Source organism: Gallinula chloropus (assembly GCF_964237585.1).
Source record: "Gallinula chloropus genome assembly, contig: HAP1_SCAFFOLD_245, whole genome shotgun sequence".
In the NCBI taxonomy this organism is placed as follows: domain Eukaryota; kingdom Metazoa; phylum Chordata; class Aves; order Gruiformes; family Rallidae; genus Gallinula; species Gallinula chloropus.
Window position 1 is genome coordinate 105,239 of NW_028168552.1, and position 12,668 is coordinate 117,906.

The 12,668-nt window shown below is 58.5% G+C and overlaps 1 protein-coding gene across 1 annotated transcript; it reads left to right on the forward strand.

The window, feature by feature from the left end:
• Positions 1–4,307: 4,307 nt before the first annotated feature.
• LOC311204365 (butyrophilin subfamily 3 member A3-like) lies at positions 4,308–10,005 on the forward strand (the record flags this gene model as incomplete). The annotated part of the gene is made up of 11 exons (XM_084280796.1): positions 4,308–4,359; positions 6,255–6,602; positions 6,812–7,093; positions 7,336–7,452; positions 7,667–7,687; positions 7,964–7,984; positions 8,139–8,159; positions 8,510–8,530; positions 8,892–8,912; positions 9,064–9,096; positions 9,303–10,005. Coding segments are annotated over 11 exons (1,623 nt in total), but the record flags the coding sequence as incomplete, so codon positions are not given.
• Positions 10,006–12,668: the final 2,663 nt, after the last annotated feature.

Here is a 12,668-nt window from a genome sequence, read left to right on the forward strand (position 1 = left end):
GGCATCGGGGGGTGGCCCCCCCGGGCAGGGGGTCCCAGACCCCCCCAGGGCCGCAGTGCCGGACGCGGGTGGGGACGGGGGTGCTGTTGGAGGGGCAATGGTAACGCAGCCCCTCCCCCCCCGCCACCAGCTCCCCCCACCCCCCCTCGATGGGGACCAGCGCCGGGTCACAGGGTGGGGGGGCTCGGGCTGCCTCCGTTGGGGGGGGGGCTCCCAGGGTGGGGGTACCTGAGGAGGGAGGGGGGGGACACACATACAGTTAGTTGGGGGGGGTCAAAGGGGGGCTGGGGAGGGGGGGGAGGATTTTGGGGGGGGGGCACCTACCGTGGGTGGGGGTCAGGAGGAGCAGGAGGGCGATGAGGGGTCCCGCCATGGCTGTGGGGAGGGGGGGGCGGTGAGCTCCTCTGTCTGTCTGTCTGTCTGTCTGTCCGTCCTGTGGGGCCCGTGGGGGGGGGATTACGAAATATCAGCCCCCCCCCCCCTCCTCCCCCGCTGCCTACGGGAAGTCACCTGGCGAGGGGGGGGGTGAGTGGGGGGGGGGGAAGAGGCTGGGGCACCTGCATGGGGCACCCTCCAGCCCCCTGAGAGACCCCCCCCCATGGGGCTGGGGTGACTGGAATGGGGCTGGGGGCACCTAGAATGGGGCTGGGGGCACCTAGAGAGGGGCTGGGGGCACCTCAGGGGGGGGTGGAAGCACCAAGAATGGGGTTTGGGGCCCCAAAAATGGGGCTGGGGGCAACTTGGGGGGGGTTGGGGCACCTAGAACGGGGTTTGGGGTATCTAGAACAGGGTTGGGGGCACCTAGAATGGGGCTGGGGACACCTAGAATGGGGCTGGGGGCACCGAGAATGGGGCTGGGGGCACCAGGAATGGGGTTGGGGGCACCTGAAGGGGGTTTGGGGGCTTCTGGAGGAGGTTTGGGGCACCTAGAATGGGGCTGGGGGCACCTCAGGGGGTTTGGGGCACCACGAATCAGGCTGGGGGCACCAAAAATGGGGTTGGGGGCACCTTAGGGCGGGTTGAGGTGCCTAGAATGGGGTGGGGGCACCTAGAATGGGGCTGGGGGCACCTAGAATGGGGTTGGGGGCACCTCGGGGGGGGGTTGGGGCACCTAGAACGGGGTTTGGGGTATCTAGAACAGGGTTGGGGGCACCTAGAATGGGGCTGGGGGCACCAAGAATGGGGTTGGGGGCACCTGGAGGGGGTTTAGGGCACCTAGAATGGGGCTGGGGGCTCCTGGAGAGGGTTTGGGGGCTCCTGGATGGGGTTGGGGGCACCTTGGGAGGGGGTTGGGGTGCCTAGAATGGGGTTTGGGGCACCTGGGATGGGGTTGGGGGCACCTGGAGGGGGTTTGGGGGCTCCTGGAGGGGGGTTTGGGGGGTCCTGGATGGGGGTTTCGGTGTCAGGACCATGGGGGGGGGGGGGATGGGGAGGTTGGGTGACCCCCAACCCACGTGTCTGGGGGTTGTGACCGGTGGGGCAGGAGTGGAGCCAGAGCAAACAGTGGGGGGGGAGGGGAAAGGGGGGGTTGAGGGGGGGTCAAGGACACAGTAAGGGGGACGGGGGGTGGCCCCAAACTGACCCGGGGTCCCCAAAAGCACCTTGAGGTCCCCAAAATGCCCTCAGTGCCCCCCCAACCCAGCTTTGAGATCTCCAAAGCCACCCCGGGGGGTCCCCCAAACCACCCTTGGGGACCCCAAACCACCCTTGGGGTCCCCCCCAAACCACCCTTGGGGACCCCAAACCACCCTTGGGGTCCCCCCCAAACCACCCTTGGGGACCCCAAACCATCCTCGGGGTCCTCAAACCACCCTTGGGGACCCCAAACCCACCCCTGGTGTCCTCAAACCACCCCTGGGGTCCTTAAACCACCCTTGGGGACCCCAAACCAACCTCGGGGTCCCCCCCAAACCACCCTTGGGGACCCCAAACCCACCCCTGGGGTCCTCAAACCACCCCTGGGGTCCTCAAACCACCCTTGGGGACCCCAAACCATCCTCAGGGTCCTCAAACCCCCCTTGGGGACCCCAAACCCACCCCTGGGGTCCTCAACCCCCCCTTGGGGATCCCAAACCAACCTCGGGGTCCCCCCCAAACTACCCCTGAGGAGGAAGAGGAGGGGGAGGAAAGGGAGGAAGAGGGGGAGGAAGAGGAGGAGGAAGAGGAAGAGGAAGAGGAAGAGGAGGAGGAAGAGGAGAAGGAGGAAGAGGGGGAGGAAGATGAGCAGTGCGGGAGCCATGGCCGGGATGGGGGGGCAACAGCTGGGGGTGGGGGGCGTGGGAAAACAGGGGGGTGGGGGGCGGGGCACAGCCCCAATGGCCACGCCCACTGGGGGGCGGGGCTACCACAGGAGGAACGCTGATTGGGTGGGTAACCACACACCCCCCCATCACCACCGCCCCCTCCCAGCTTGGGCACGGGGGATGAACTGGGGGGGTTATGGGGGAAACTGGGGGGTTATTGGGCAAAACCTGTGGTTTATCTGGGAAAAGTGATGGGTTATGGGGGAAAACAGCGGTTTATTGGGGTAACTGGTGGTTTATTGGGTAAAACCAGTGGTTTATGGGGTAAAACCAGTGGTTTATGGGGTAAACTGCTGGTTTATGGGGTAAACTGGTGGTTTATTGGGCAAAACCTGTGGTTTATCAGGGAAAAGTGATGGGTTATGGGGGAAACCAGTGTTTTATTGGGGTAACTGGTGGGTTTTTGGGTAAAACCAGTGGTTTATGGGGTAACTGGTGGTTTATGGGGTAAACTGCTGGTTTATGGGGTAAACTGGTGGTTTATTCGGCAAAACCTGTGGTTTATCTGGGAAAAGTGATGGGTTATGGGGGAAACCAGTGTTTTATTGGGGTAACTGGTGGCTTTTTGGGTAAAACCAGTGGTTTATTGGGTAAAACCAGTGGTTTATGGGGTAAACTGCTGGTTTATGGGGTAAACTGGTGGTTTATTGGGCAAAACCTGTGGTTTATCAGGGAAAAGTGATGGGTTATGGGGGAAAACAGTGGTTTATTGGGGTAACTGGTGGTTTATTGGGTAAAACCAGTGGGTTATTGGGTAAAACCAGTGGTTTATGGGGTAAACTGCTGGTTTATGGGGTAAACTGGTGGTTTATTGGGCAAAACCTGTGGTTTATCAGGGAAAAGTGATGGGTTATGGGGGAAAACAGTGGTTTATTGGGGTAACTGGTGGTTTATTGGGTAAAACCAGTGGTTTATGGGGTAACTGGTGGTTTATGGGGTAAACTGCTGGTTTATGGGGTAAACTGCTGGTTTATTGGGCAAAACCTGTGGTTTATCAGGGAAAAGTGATGGGTTATGGGGAAACCAGTGGCTTATTGGGGTAACTGGTGGTTTATTGGGTAAAATGGTGGTTTATTGGAGAAAACCTGTGTTTTATCAGGGGAAAAGGATGGATTATGGGGGAAAACAACGGTTTATTGGGGTAACTGGTGGTTTATTGGGTAAAACCAGTGGGTTATGGGGTAAACTGGTGGTTTATTGGGCAAAACCTGTGGTTTATCTGGGAAAAGTGATGGATTATGGGGGAAACCAGTGGTTTATTGGGGTAACTGGTGGTTTATTGGGTAAAATGGTGGTTTATTGGAGAAAACCTGTGTTTTATCAGGGAAAAGTGATGGGTTATGGGGGAAAACAGCGGTTTATTGGGGTAACTGGTGGTTTATTGGGCAAAACCTGTGGTTTATCTGGGAAAAGTGATGGGTTATGGGGGAAACCAGTGGTTTATTGGGGTAACTGGTGGTTTATGGTGTAAAATGGTGGTTTATTGGAGAAAACCTGTGTTTTATCTGGGAAAATTGTGGATTATAGAGGAAACCAGTGGTGTATTGGGGTAACTGGTGGTTTATTGGGTAAAACCAGTGGTTTATGGGATAAACTGGTGGTTTATTGGGTAAAACCAGTGGTTTATCAGGGAAGACCAGGTGTTTATGGGGTGAAATGGTGGCTTGTTGGGTAAAATGGTGTTTTATCAGGGAAAACCCATTGTTTATGGGGCAAAACAGTGGTTTATCAGGGAAAACCAGTTGTTTATGGGCTAAAATGGTGATTTATCAAGGAAAAATGATGGTTTATGGGGTAAAACGGTGGTTTATCAGGGAAAACTGGTGGTTTATCAGGGAAAACTGGTGGTTTATGGGGCAGACCAGTGTTTTATCAGGGAAAACTGGCGTTTTCTAAGGTGAAATGGTGGATTGTAGGGTAAAAATGATGGTTTCTTGGGGAAAACGGTGGTTTGTTGGGTATAAAGGGGTGTGGGGGGGATGGACCCTGAGCACCCTGTGGTGAAGCCAAAGGAGAACCAACCTGTTGCCGTCCTGCGGGTGCGTGGAAGGAGAAGGTGAGTTGGGGCCTCATGATGGACTGGGGGGGTCCCAGGGGAAGGTGGGAAGAGGGTGGCAGCCCCTCCGGAGTGCGGGTGGAGGGGTTGGCACCCGAGGCAGGGAGCAGTGGCGGATGCTGCCTGGATCCCAGCGGGGTGGTGGCGCCCGCTCGGTGCGTGGGGGGTAGACGTGAGGGGTATGTTGTGACCGGTCCCTTGGCTGGGAAAGCCTTGAGCCCAGAAGTTACTGGGGCTGCTGGTGGGGTACCTGGGGAGGTGTCAGGCCAGGAGCATCATTCAGCCCTCCCTCCTTGGGTCTGGGAGGCACTGCTGGCAGGCTGGCATGGTTGGGCACTGGTAGAGCTGGAGAACGACCTAGGGAACCCTTAGGACTCTGCCCTCAGCTATTAAAGCCCTGAGCCCCACAGTCAGAGGGGCTGCTGGTGGGCTCCATGGGGAGCTTTCAGGCCAGGAACATCCTTCACTCCTCACCCCTGTGGTTTGGGAGCCGACCGACTGCTCCATGAGAACAGCGGTGAGACCCACGGAGACACAGCTTAAGAGACAATTAATTACCACAGCGTTAATATGAGGAGAAGAGGAGACCAACAACCAATGAGGAGGCAGAGAGGAGCTCGTCGTCAGCTCAAAAGGGCTTCCCAAAAAAAACCCAGCAATGGGTGGGGGGTTGAGGCTCTGGAGCAGAAGGAAAAGGCGCATCTTCAGCGCGAGGAAGACATCCAGCCTTCATCCCTGAAGACCAGCCCCTCCCAGCTCACACTCCCCCACCTGGGAAGGAGTTCCTGGGAGTTCATTTGCTTAAGCCTGAGTTTCTTACAGATACCATCCATAGGTGGAGCCTGTCTGTGGAAACGGGGTGTGTGGGGGGAGAAACTTGGCTCCCAGTCCTGAGGAGGAGCGATTCCCTCCCCTCCAGCCCCAGTCTGCTGGTGGGGGTGGGGGGGCTGCCATAAAGCCCACCCGCTTCACAGGCACTGAGGCTGGTTGAGGTTTGATTTGGCCTGGCTGGAGGGAGGAATGGCAGCTCCTCTCCTGGAGCGGGGGCCTCTCGTCACACCCACTGAAACGTGGGAATTTGGAAAAGCTCCATTGTTTTCATCATCCCAGAGCTCCTTCCCTCCCCTCCCCTTCCCAAAGAAACCTCTCCTTAGCCAGGGGGTTCAGGAGAGTTCCCCTTCATTTCGGGCTGTGGTTGGAGAGATTTGGGATCCCTCCTGGAGAGGGGCCGTGGGGCAGAGCAGGGGCTGCCCCGGGGACCCGGCTGTGGTCCCGTCCTGCCCTCGAGCACCGGTTCCTGGTGCCGTCGGGGTGCTGGTGCAGGGGCTCTGAGGGTTTCAGTGCCTCCTTGGGGCAGGGGCAGCCCTTCTTCACCAGATCCCCTATGGGGGGGCAGCGGTGACCCCCATCACCCTCCTCTACCTCCCATCCCTCCCTCCTCTCCAGCAGCCACAGATGTGGCTCCCGGGGAGCCCCGGGGGCCTCCTGAGGTTTTGGGTGACTCTCCACGTGCTCCAGCTGGGATCAGGTAGGGATCCTGTGGGGCTGGCGGGGGCTTTTGCCTGCTCTGGGTGGCAGATGTGGGGCAGGAGCTGCCATGGGGCAGGGGGAGCCCAGCACGTAGCTCTGCCCCACATGTTCTCTCTTTCCCTTGGCTGGAGTGGGGCTGGGTGGGGTGGAGGTCGTTTTCTGCATCAGGTTCCGGGGAAACCTCCTTCTCCTTCCAGTCCTCCCAGTCCCGCTCCAGTTCCTCTGGGGTCTCTTGGCCATGGGAGAGCAAAGCAACACCCGCAGCATGGAGCGTGCCCGGCTCACACCAAGCTCAGCCCTGGCCTGTAACACCCTTGATTAACCTGGGCACCATCTCTGTGTCTGTGTCCTTCTCCATGGCCAAGCTGACCTTATTGTGGTGGGATCAGGCCACCCTCTACATGTCACCATGGGGCAGGACGTGGTGCTGCCCTGTCACTTGTCCCCAGCTGTGGATGCTCAGAGCTGGGACATCAGGTGGATCCGGCACAGGGTCTCTGAAACGGTGCACCACTACCGACATGGGGAGGACGTGTCTGGGGAGCAGCTGGAGGAATATGTTGGGAGGACAGAGCTGGCCAGAGATGGTCTCTCCAGAGGCAGCCTGGACTTGCGAATCTCTGGGCTGAGACCCTCTGATGATGGTCAGTACGTCTGCACCGTGACCCATGGTGACTCTTATGGAGAAGCTTTGATGGACCTGGAGGTGTCAGGTTTGTGTCTGGTGTTTGCAGGGTGGTCGTGGTGTCCCTGGGCTCGTGTTTGATGGGAGATCTGGGGCCGTTGGGCATCAACGCTGGGCGGGTCCTGCCCAGGTTGGGGTGGGTTTGGTGGGAGCGGTGAGGGGTCTGCTCAGGGATGCAGTGGTGGCCTTGGAGCTGAGCCCACCCCTCCCTGACCCCAACCCCGGGCTCTTCCCCAGCCACAGGCTCTGTCCCTCAGCTCTCTCTGGAGGGGTACGAGGCCGGAGGCATCCGGGTGCTGTGTCGATCGGCCGGATGGTTCCCGCAACCGGAGGTGCTGTGGAAAGACCCCAACGGGCACCGTGTCCCCTCGGTCTCCCAGAGACGTTCCCCTGACGCCAGAGGCCTGTTTGACACTGAAGACGCCATCGTGGTGATGGGGACTGGAGAGGGGAACTGGTCCTGTGTGGTCAGGAACAGCCGCCTGGCCCAGGAGCAGGAGGCGTCCCTGCGCATCTCCGGTGAGACGGCTGCAGCAGCCCCTGCGGCGCCCGAGCAGGGCGGGGGGTGGCTGCCTGGCTGGGGGCAGCTTTGGGCTGGGCTTGGAGGGCAGACTGGGGGGGTTGGGGGTCTCTGTGCCCTTGAGTCCAGGGCTCATGGGACAAGGGCTGCATGGGGGTGTGGGTCGGGGGTCTCTGGGTCCTTCTCCCCACAGACAATAGTGGGAATCGGTCCCTTTCCCTGCGGATCTGTTTGTTTCCAGCTCCCTTTTTCCACGATGCCCGTCCATGGAAGGACACTCTGGGCGTGTTCCTGGCGCTCTTCCTTGTGCTCTTCCTTGGGCTCCTTGGCTTCTCAGCTTGTCTCTGTAGAAGGAAAGGTGCGTTTGCCCCCGAGGGACGTGTTGGCTCCACCCAAAAGCTCTTTGGGAAGGACGGAAGGGGACGAGGACACGGTGGGGTGTGGGTGGGGGGTCAGGGAGCACGGCCAGAGCGCCTGGCTGGTGGGAAGGTGCCAGAGACCCTCTGGAGCTGTTCCTGCTGAGGAAGCAAGCTGCTCTCCTCACCTCCTCTTTTTCTGCCTTTGCTTTCCAGTGCTGCTGTCCAGAGAGCTGGGTGAGTCCTTCTGGCCCCTTCCCCCAGCAAAACCTCCTGGCACAGGAGCCTCCGGCAGGGACTTTGGGGGGTTCCTGATGTTGGGGCTGAGCTCCAGAGAGCCTGGGCGGGCTGGGCTGGCAGGGAGCCATTCCTGGGAGCCAGGAGGTCTGATCCAACTCCCCAAAAAGGAGGATCTGGGGATCAGCCTGAGCTCTGTGTGCTCATGTGGGATCAGCCTGGGGGTCAGTGGTTGTTCCCTCTGGTGACACGTTGCTTCTTGGTTTTGCTTTCCAGGGAAGCGGGATGCAGAACTGGGTGAGTCTGGGGGAAGGAGCCATTCCTGGGGTTGGGGTTTTTCCCTTCCCAAAGAGGAATTTGGGTTGTGCCCGAGCTCTGAGGGCTCCTCATGGGCAGATGGGGGATGAGCAGATGTCCCCCTGATCACACATGGTTTCTCTTTGCCTTCCAGGGGAACGAGCTGCAGCCCTGGGTGAGTGTCCCTGAGCTCCAGCCCAGCCTGGGGTCCTGTCCTGGGATCTCGGTGCTCAGCCCTTTCCCTCCCTGCCCGTCCTCTCCATCCCCCATCCCTGGGTCTGGGAAAGCCCACGGCCATGTGCCTGGGAGGGTGGGCAGCTCGGGGACACCAGCATGGGGATGGACCCTCTGCTGGGACCAGCTCTGGGATGTGGCCAGGCTGGAGGGTGCTTTTCCTGGGCTTTGGGGGTATTTCCCAGTCCCCAATCCAGAATTCCATCTTTCCCAAGCTCTGTTTTCCCTTCATGAGCAGTTCTGACATGAAAATCTGTGCCCCCTGATCCAATATCTCTGTTTCCTTTGCAGAAGAACAAGCTGCAGCCCTGAGTGAGTGTCCCTGAGCTCCAGCACAGCCTGGGGTCCTGTCCTGGGATCTCAGTGCTCGGCCCTTTCCCTCCCTGCCCATCCTCTCCATCCCCCATCCCTGGGGCTGGGAAAGCCCACGGCCATGTGCCTGGGAGGATGGGCAGCTCGGGGGCATCAGCATGGGGATGGACCCTCTGCCTTCCCAGGTTCTCCTGGTCCCAGTATGGAACATGACCAGCATAGGGGAGCCATCCCTGGGGATTTGTGGGGGCTTTTTATTCCCCACACAGCAATTTGGGGTGTGCCCGAGCTCTTCCTGGGCAGTTCTGGGGTGACAAGCTCTGCCCTCTGACCAAATACCTCTTTTTATTTTAATTTCCAGGGGAACGTGATGCAGAACTGGGTGAGTGTCCCTGAGCTCCAGCACCGCCTGGGGTCCTGTCCTGGGGTCTTGGTGCTCAGCCCTTTCCCTCCCATCCCGTCCTCTCCATCCCCCATCCCTGGGGTGCTGGGACTGGCTCTGGGGTGTGACCAGCTCTCCTCTCTCCTTGTAGCCTGGAGAAAGTTTCTGCTGTCCCGTGGACCAGGTAATTGCAGCGTCTGGTGCTACACTGGAGGGGTTGTGTTTCTCCAAGGGACTGTGCTCAGCTGTGGCTGTCCCTGGGATGGGATCTCTTGGAGGAAGGAGATGCCCCATGTCCCGCCCCTTGGGGCAGATCCTGTCCCCAGGGGGGTGAAACCTGCCCAGCGTTGAGCTCTGCCCCTGATGCTCTGGCTCCTCCTGTCCCTGCAGATGTGGTGACCCTGGATCCCAACACATCTCATCCCGATCTCATGCTGTCCGAGGATGGGAGAAGTGTGACAAGGGGAAGATGGCCAGAGCTGCCTGACACCCCTCAGAGATTTATGTATCGACCCTGTGTGCTGGGCCGGGAGGGGTTCAGTGAGGGGAGGCACTGCTGGGAGGTGGAGGTGAAGGAGGATGTGGGATATAATCCATGGTGGGCTCTGGGGGTGGCCAGGGACTCTGTGAAAAGGAAGGAGCAAATATACCTGTGCCCTGAAGAAGGGATCTGGGGCATTGAGTACTGGGACGGGGACTTTCAGTCCCTCACCTCTCCTCGCACCCCCCTGCCCCTGTCCCAGCTGCCCAGCAGAGTCTGGGTCTGTCTGGACTGCCCGCGGGGGCTGGTGACTTTCATCAATGCTGAGAGTGGGGCTGAGATCTTCACTTTCCCACCAGAGTTTTTCAATGGAGAGACCATCTACCCCTGGTTTTTGACAGGGACGGAGGGAACTGAGCTGTGTCTCAGGGACAGTGACTCCTCACCCCCTTGCACCCCCATCCCAGCCCTGCAGAGCCTCAGCTCCTCTGCAGACTCTGCCCATGCTCCTCCCCTCCCTGCCCCCAGAGCAGATGTCCCCCACAGCCCCATCTCAGCCCCCCCTGCCCTGGCAGAGCAGGACTGGCCTCAATAAAGCTTTATCAATGCTGATCGCGTTGGCTGCAGCTTCTCTTGGGCGACAGGGTCTGGGGTGGGGGGTGTAATAAATAAGAACACAAGGAATTTGTTCTCAAACCAGCAGATGGTGGAGGGGGCGGGGGGAGGGGGGAAGGTTGCACCCCTGTCTGGCTGGGGGCAATGTAAGTAGTTTCTGGAGGGAAAAAGGGGGTTGTGTGCTGGATGGAGGGGTCCTGCAGGTGCCTTCCCGTTGCTTAGTTACCCGGTGTGACACTGAAACACCCGTGGGTGGTGCAGGTGCAGTCACTGTTACGGCTGAGCAGCTTCAGCTGGTGACAGAACAGGGACCAATCCTAAGGAGTGGCTGCTCTGCAACAGTATATAAGCATGAAAACTGAAGGGGGGGGCGGGGCTGGGCACCATTGGAGGAGCAAGAGGACTCCCCGGCCGCCCAGCGCTGTTTTATACCTGCTTATCACTTGGCTTGAAGAAATTTTATCTTGATAAGTACAACCGGCCTTTAACCTTGATAACAGTTTGGATACAGAGCAATTTGGTCTGGAATCTGAGCTCGAGGGGGGTGCCTTGTCCAAATCCTGTACGTCCCAACCCTACATTCGGATGAGCAGGCAAAAGAATCCCGCGGTGCCCCATAATTTTTGTGCACGAAGATCCGAACGAAGACTCAGGATTGAGTAAGTATTGGTGGGTGGTTCCGTGGGGTCGGGGTGGGTATCCTGAGCTGTGAGTGACTTTCAGCAGCCCACCGGGTGAGGTGAGTGTGGACCTCCTTGTAGTGCGGTTCCCATTGTCCGCGAGGGCGTGGGTCATGAACAGAGGGAAGCGAGAGGACTTTGAGTGAAAGAAGCCACCTTGGAAGATGGGACAGAAGAAGAGGAAGCCTTCTGATCCCATGGGTGGCCCAAGGATAGGGCTACCTGGAATACCACCAGACAGTCCTTTGGGGTTAATGATTGCCCACTGCAGGGGACTGACCGTCTAGGAGAGGAAAGAGTAGAGACAAGACGGTGCATTATTGTATGCAGGTATGGGGTGGGAAACAAATAAGAAGGGACCACTTATATTGGCCCATTTTCAGTTCCTTTGAAGATTGGATTTGTCAAGCTCTAAACACACATGTGAATTCCAAAGAACCTTTTAGTCTAGTGGAGAGCGAATATGCTAGCCTCCTCCCCACCCCTCCCCGGCCTTGGTGTCTGCACAGCTCGTTCCATCTTCTCACTCCTTTCTCTGGGGACAAAATGCAGCTGCTGCCGGGTTGTTTTCTCCTCTATGTGGTTCTCAGAGGCGCTGTGACCATCTCGGGCCGTGACTTTGGCCTTGAATTGCTCCTTGTTCATAGTTTAGGCTGGCAGAAAACTCTGAGCTGCTGCTTAAAAAAACCCATCTCAGCAGCACAGCCTCACAAAGCTGCAACAGTTACTTACCACCTGCCCTCAACACCCTCTGATAACCTTACACCAAGAAATACCTTCTGGCCAGAAGCTGCTGGGGGCCCATCTGAACCTGGCCCTGGCCCAACAGTCTGTGCAGATGTGTCAGGGAGAACAAGGAGAGGCTGCAGGAGTCTGGCAAGAGAAGGGACAGTGGGAATCTGAGCTAACACTGCAACAGGGGTCTCCCCAAGCAGTAGGGATTGCCTGCTATGGCTTTAACCTTTGGACTGTTTTTGGGCTCTGTAAATCCTGTCACAGGCTCGGCCTGAGCAGCAAATGGGGTTGGATAAGGTGGTTCTTGCCACCTCAGCCAGTCGATGGCTGTTTGCAGAGTTGCTGGCTCTGTGGCAGCTGAGACAGCAAAGACAAGACCCAAATATTGCCAGGCACATCCCCAGTCCCACAGATTTCCCAGGGTTTTACGCTGAAGGACGTGCCCAGGCGGACACACGGGTTTCTGCTCTTGCTCTGGGGCCTGTCCCTCACGTTCACCAACAAGCTCTCCTCCCTCATCAGTGTTTTCATCAAGGTTTTCAGGCCTTGAGGGAAGAGTTTGCATGATGACATTCAGAAGCCTGTTTTGCAAAGGGCTCTGACTTGCCACAGCGGTTACAGGTCACATCTTGTGCAGCAGCACCAGCCCCAGCAATCACCAGGGAGTGATTTCTCCAGCTCAAGGGGGTGCAGGGATGTTGTCGAGGTCAATCCCTTCAGCCATCAGGACCCGGTTGCTGGCAGAACCGCTGCCTCCTCAACAGCCCAACCCAGCCCACCCAAACCCAACACACCCCTACACCGCCTCAGCATCCCCCTCAGCATCCCTCAGGTTCCATCCCTGGTCCCCAAAGAGAGGAGAGAGATCGGCGCTGCCCCTTCGCTCCCCTCCTCACCCAGCCATGAGGTCTCCCCTCAGCCTCTTCTTCTCCAGGCTGGACAAACCCAAGGACTCCAGCCTCTCCTCAGAAGACATCCTTCCCCCCTCCCCAGCCCCCAGACCCTTCCACATCCTCCAGACACTCCCAACAGCTCCATGTCCCAAACTGCACCCAGTCCTCAAGGCAGCTGCAGTGAGCTCCAGTCAACTCAAGTCATCTCAAGCCAAGTCAACTCAACCCAAAACCAACCCCACACACAGCCCAACCCAGCCCACCCAAACCCAACACACCCCTACACCACCCCCAGCTCCACAGCAGCACCAGACCCCTCAGGGGCAGCAGCAGCCACCCCAGTCAGTACTGG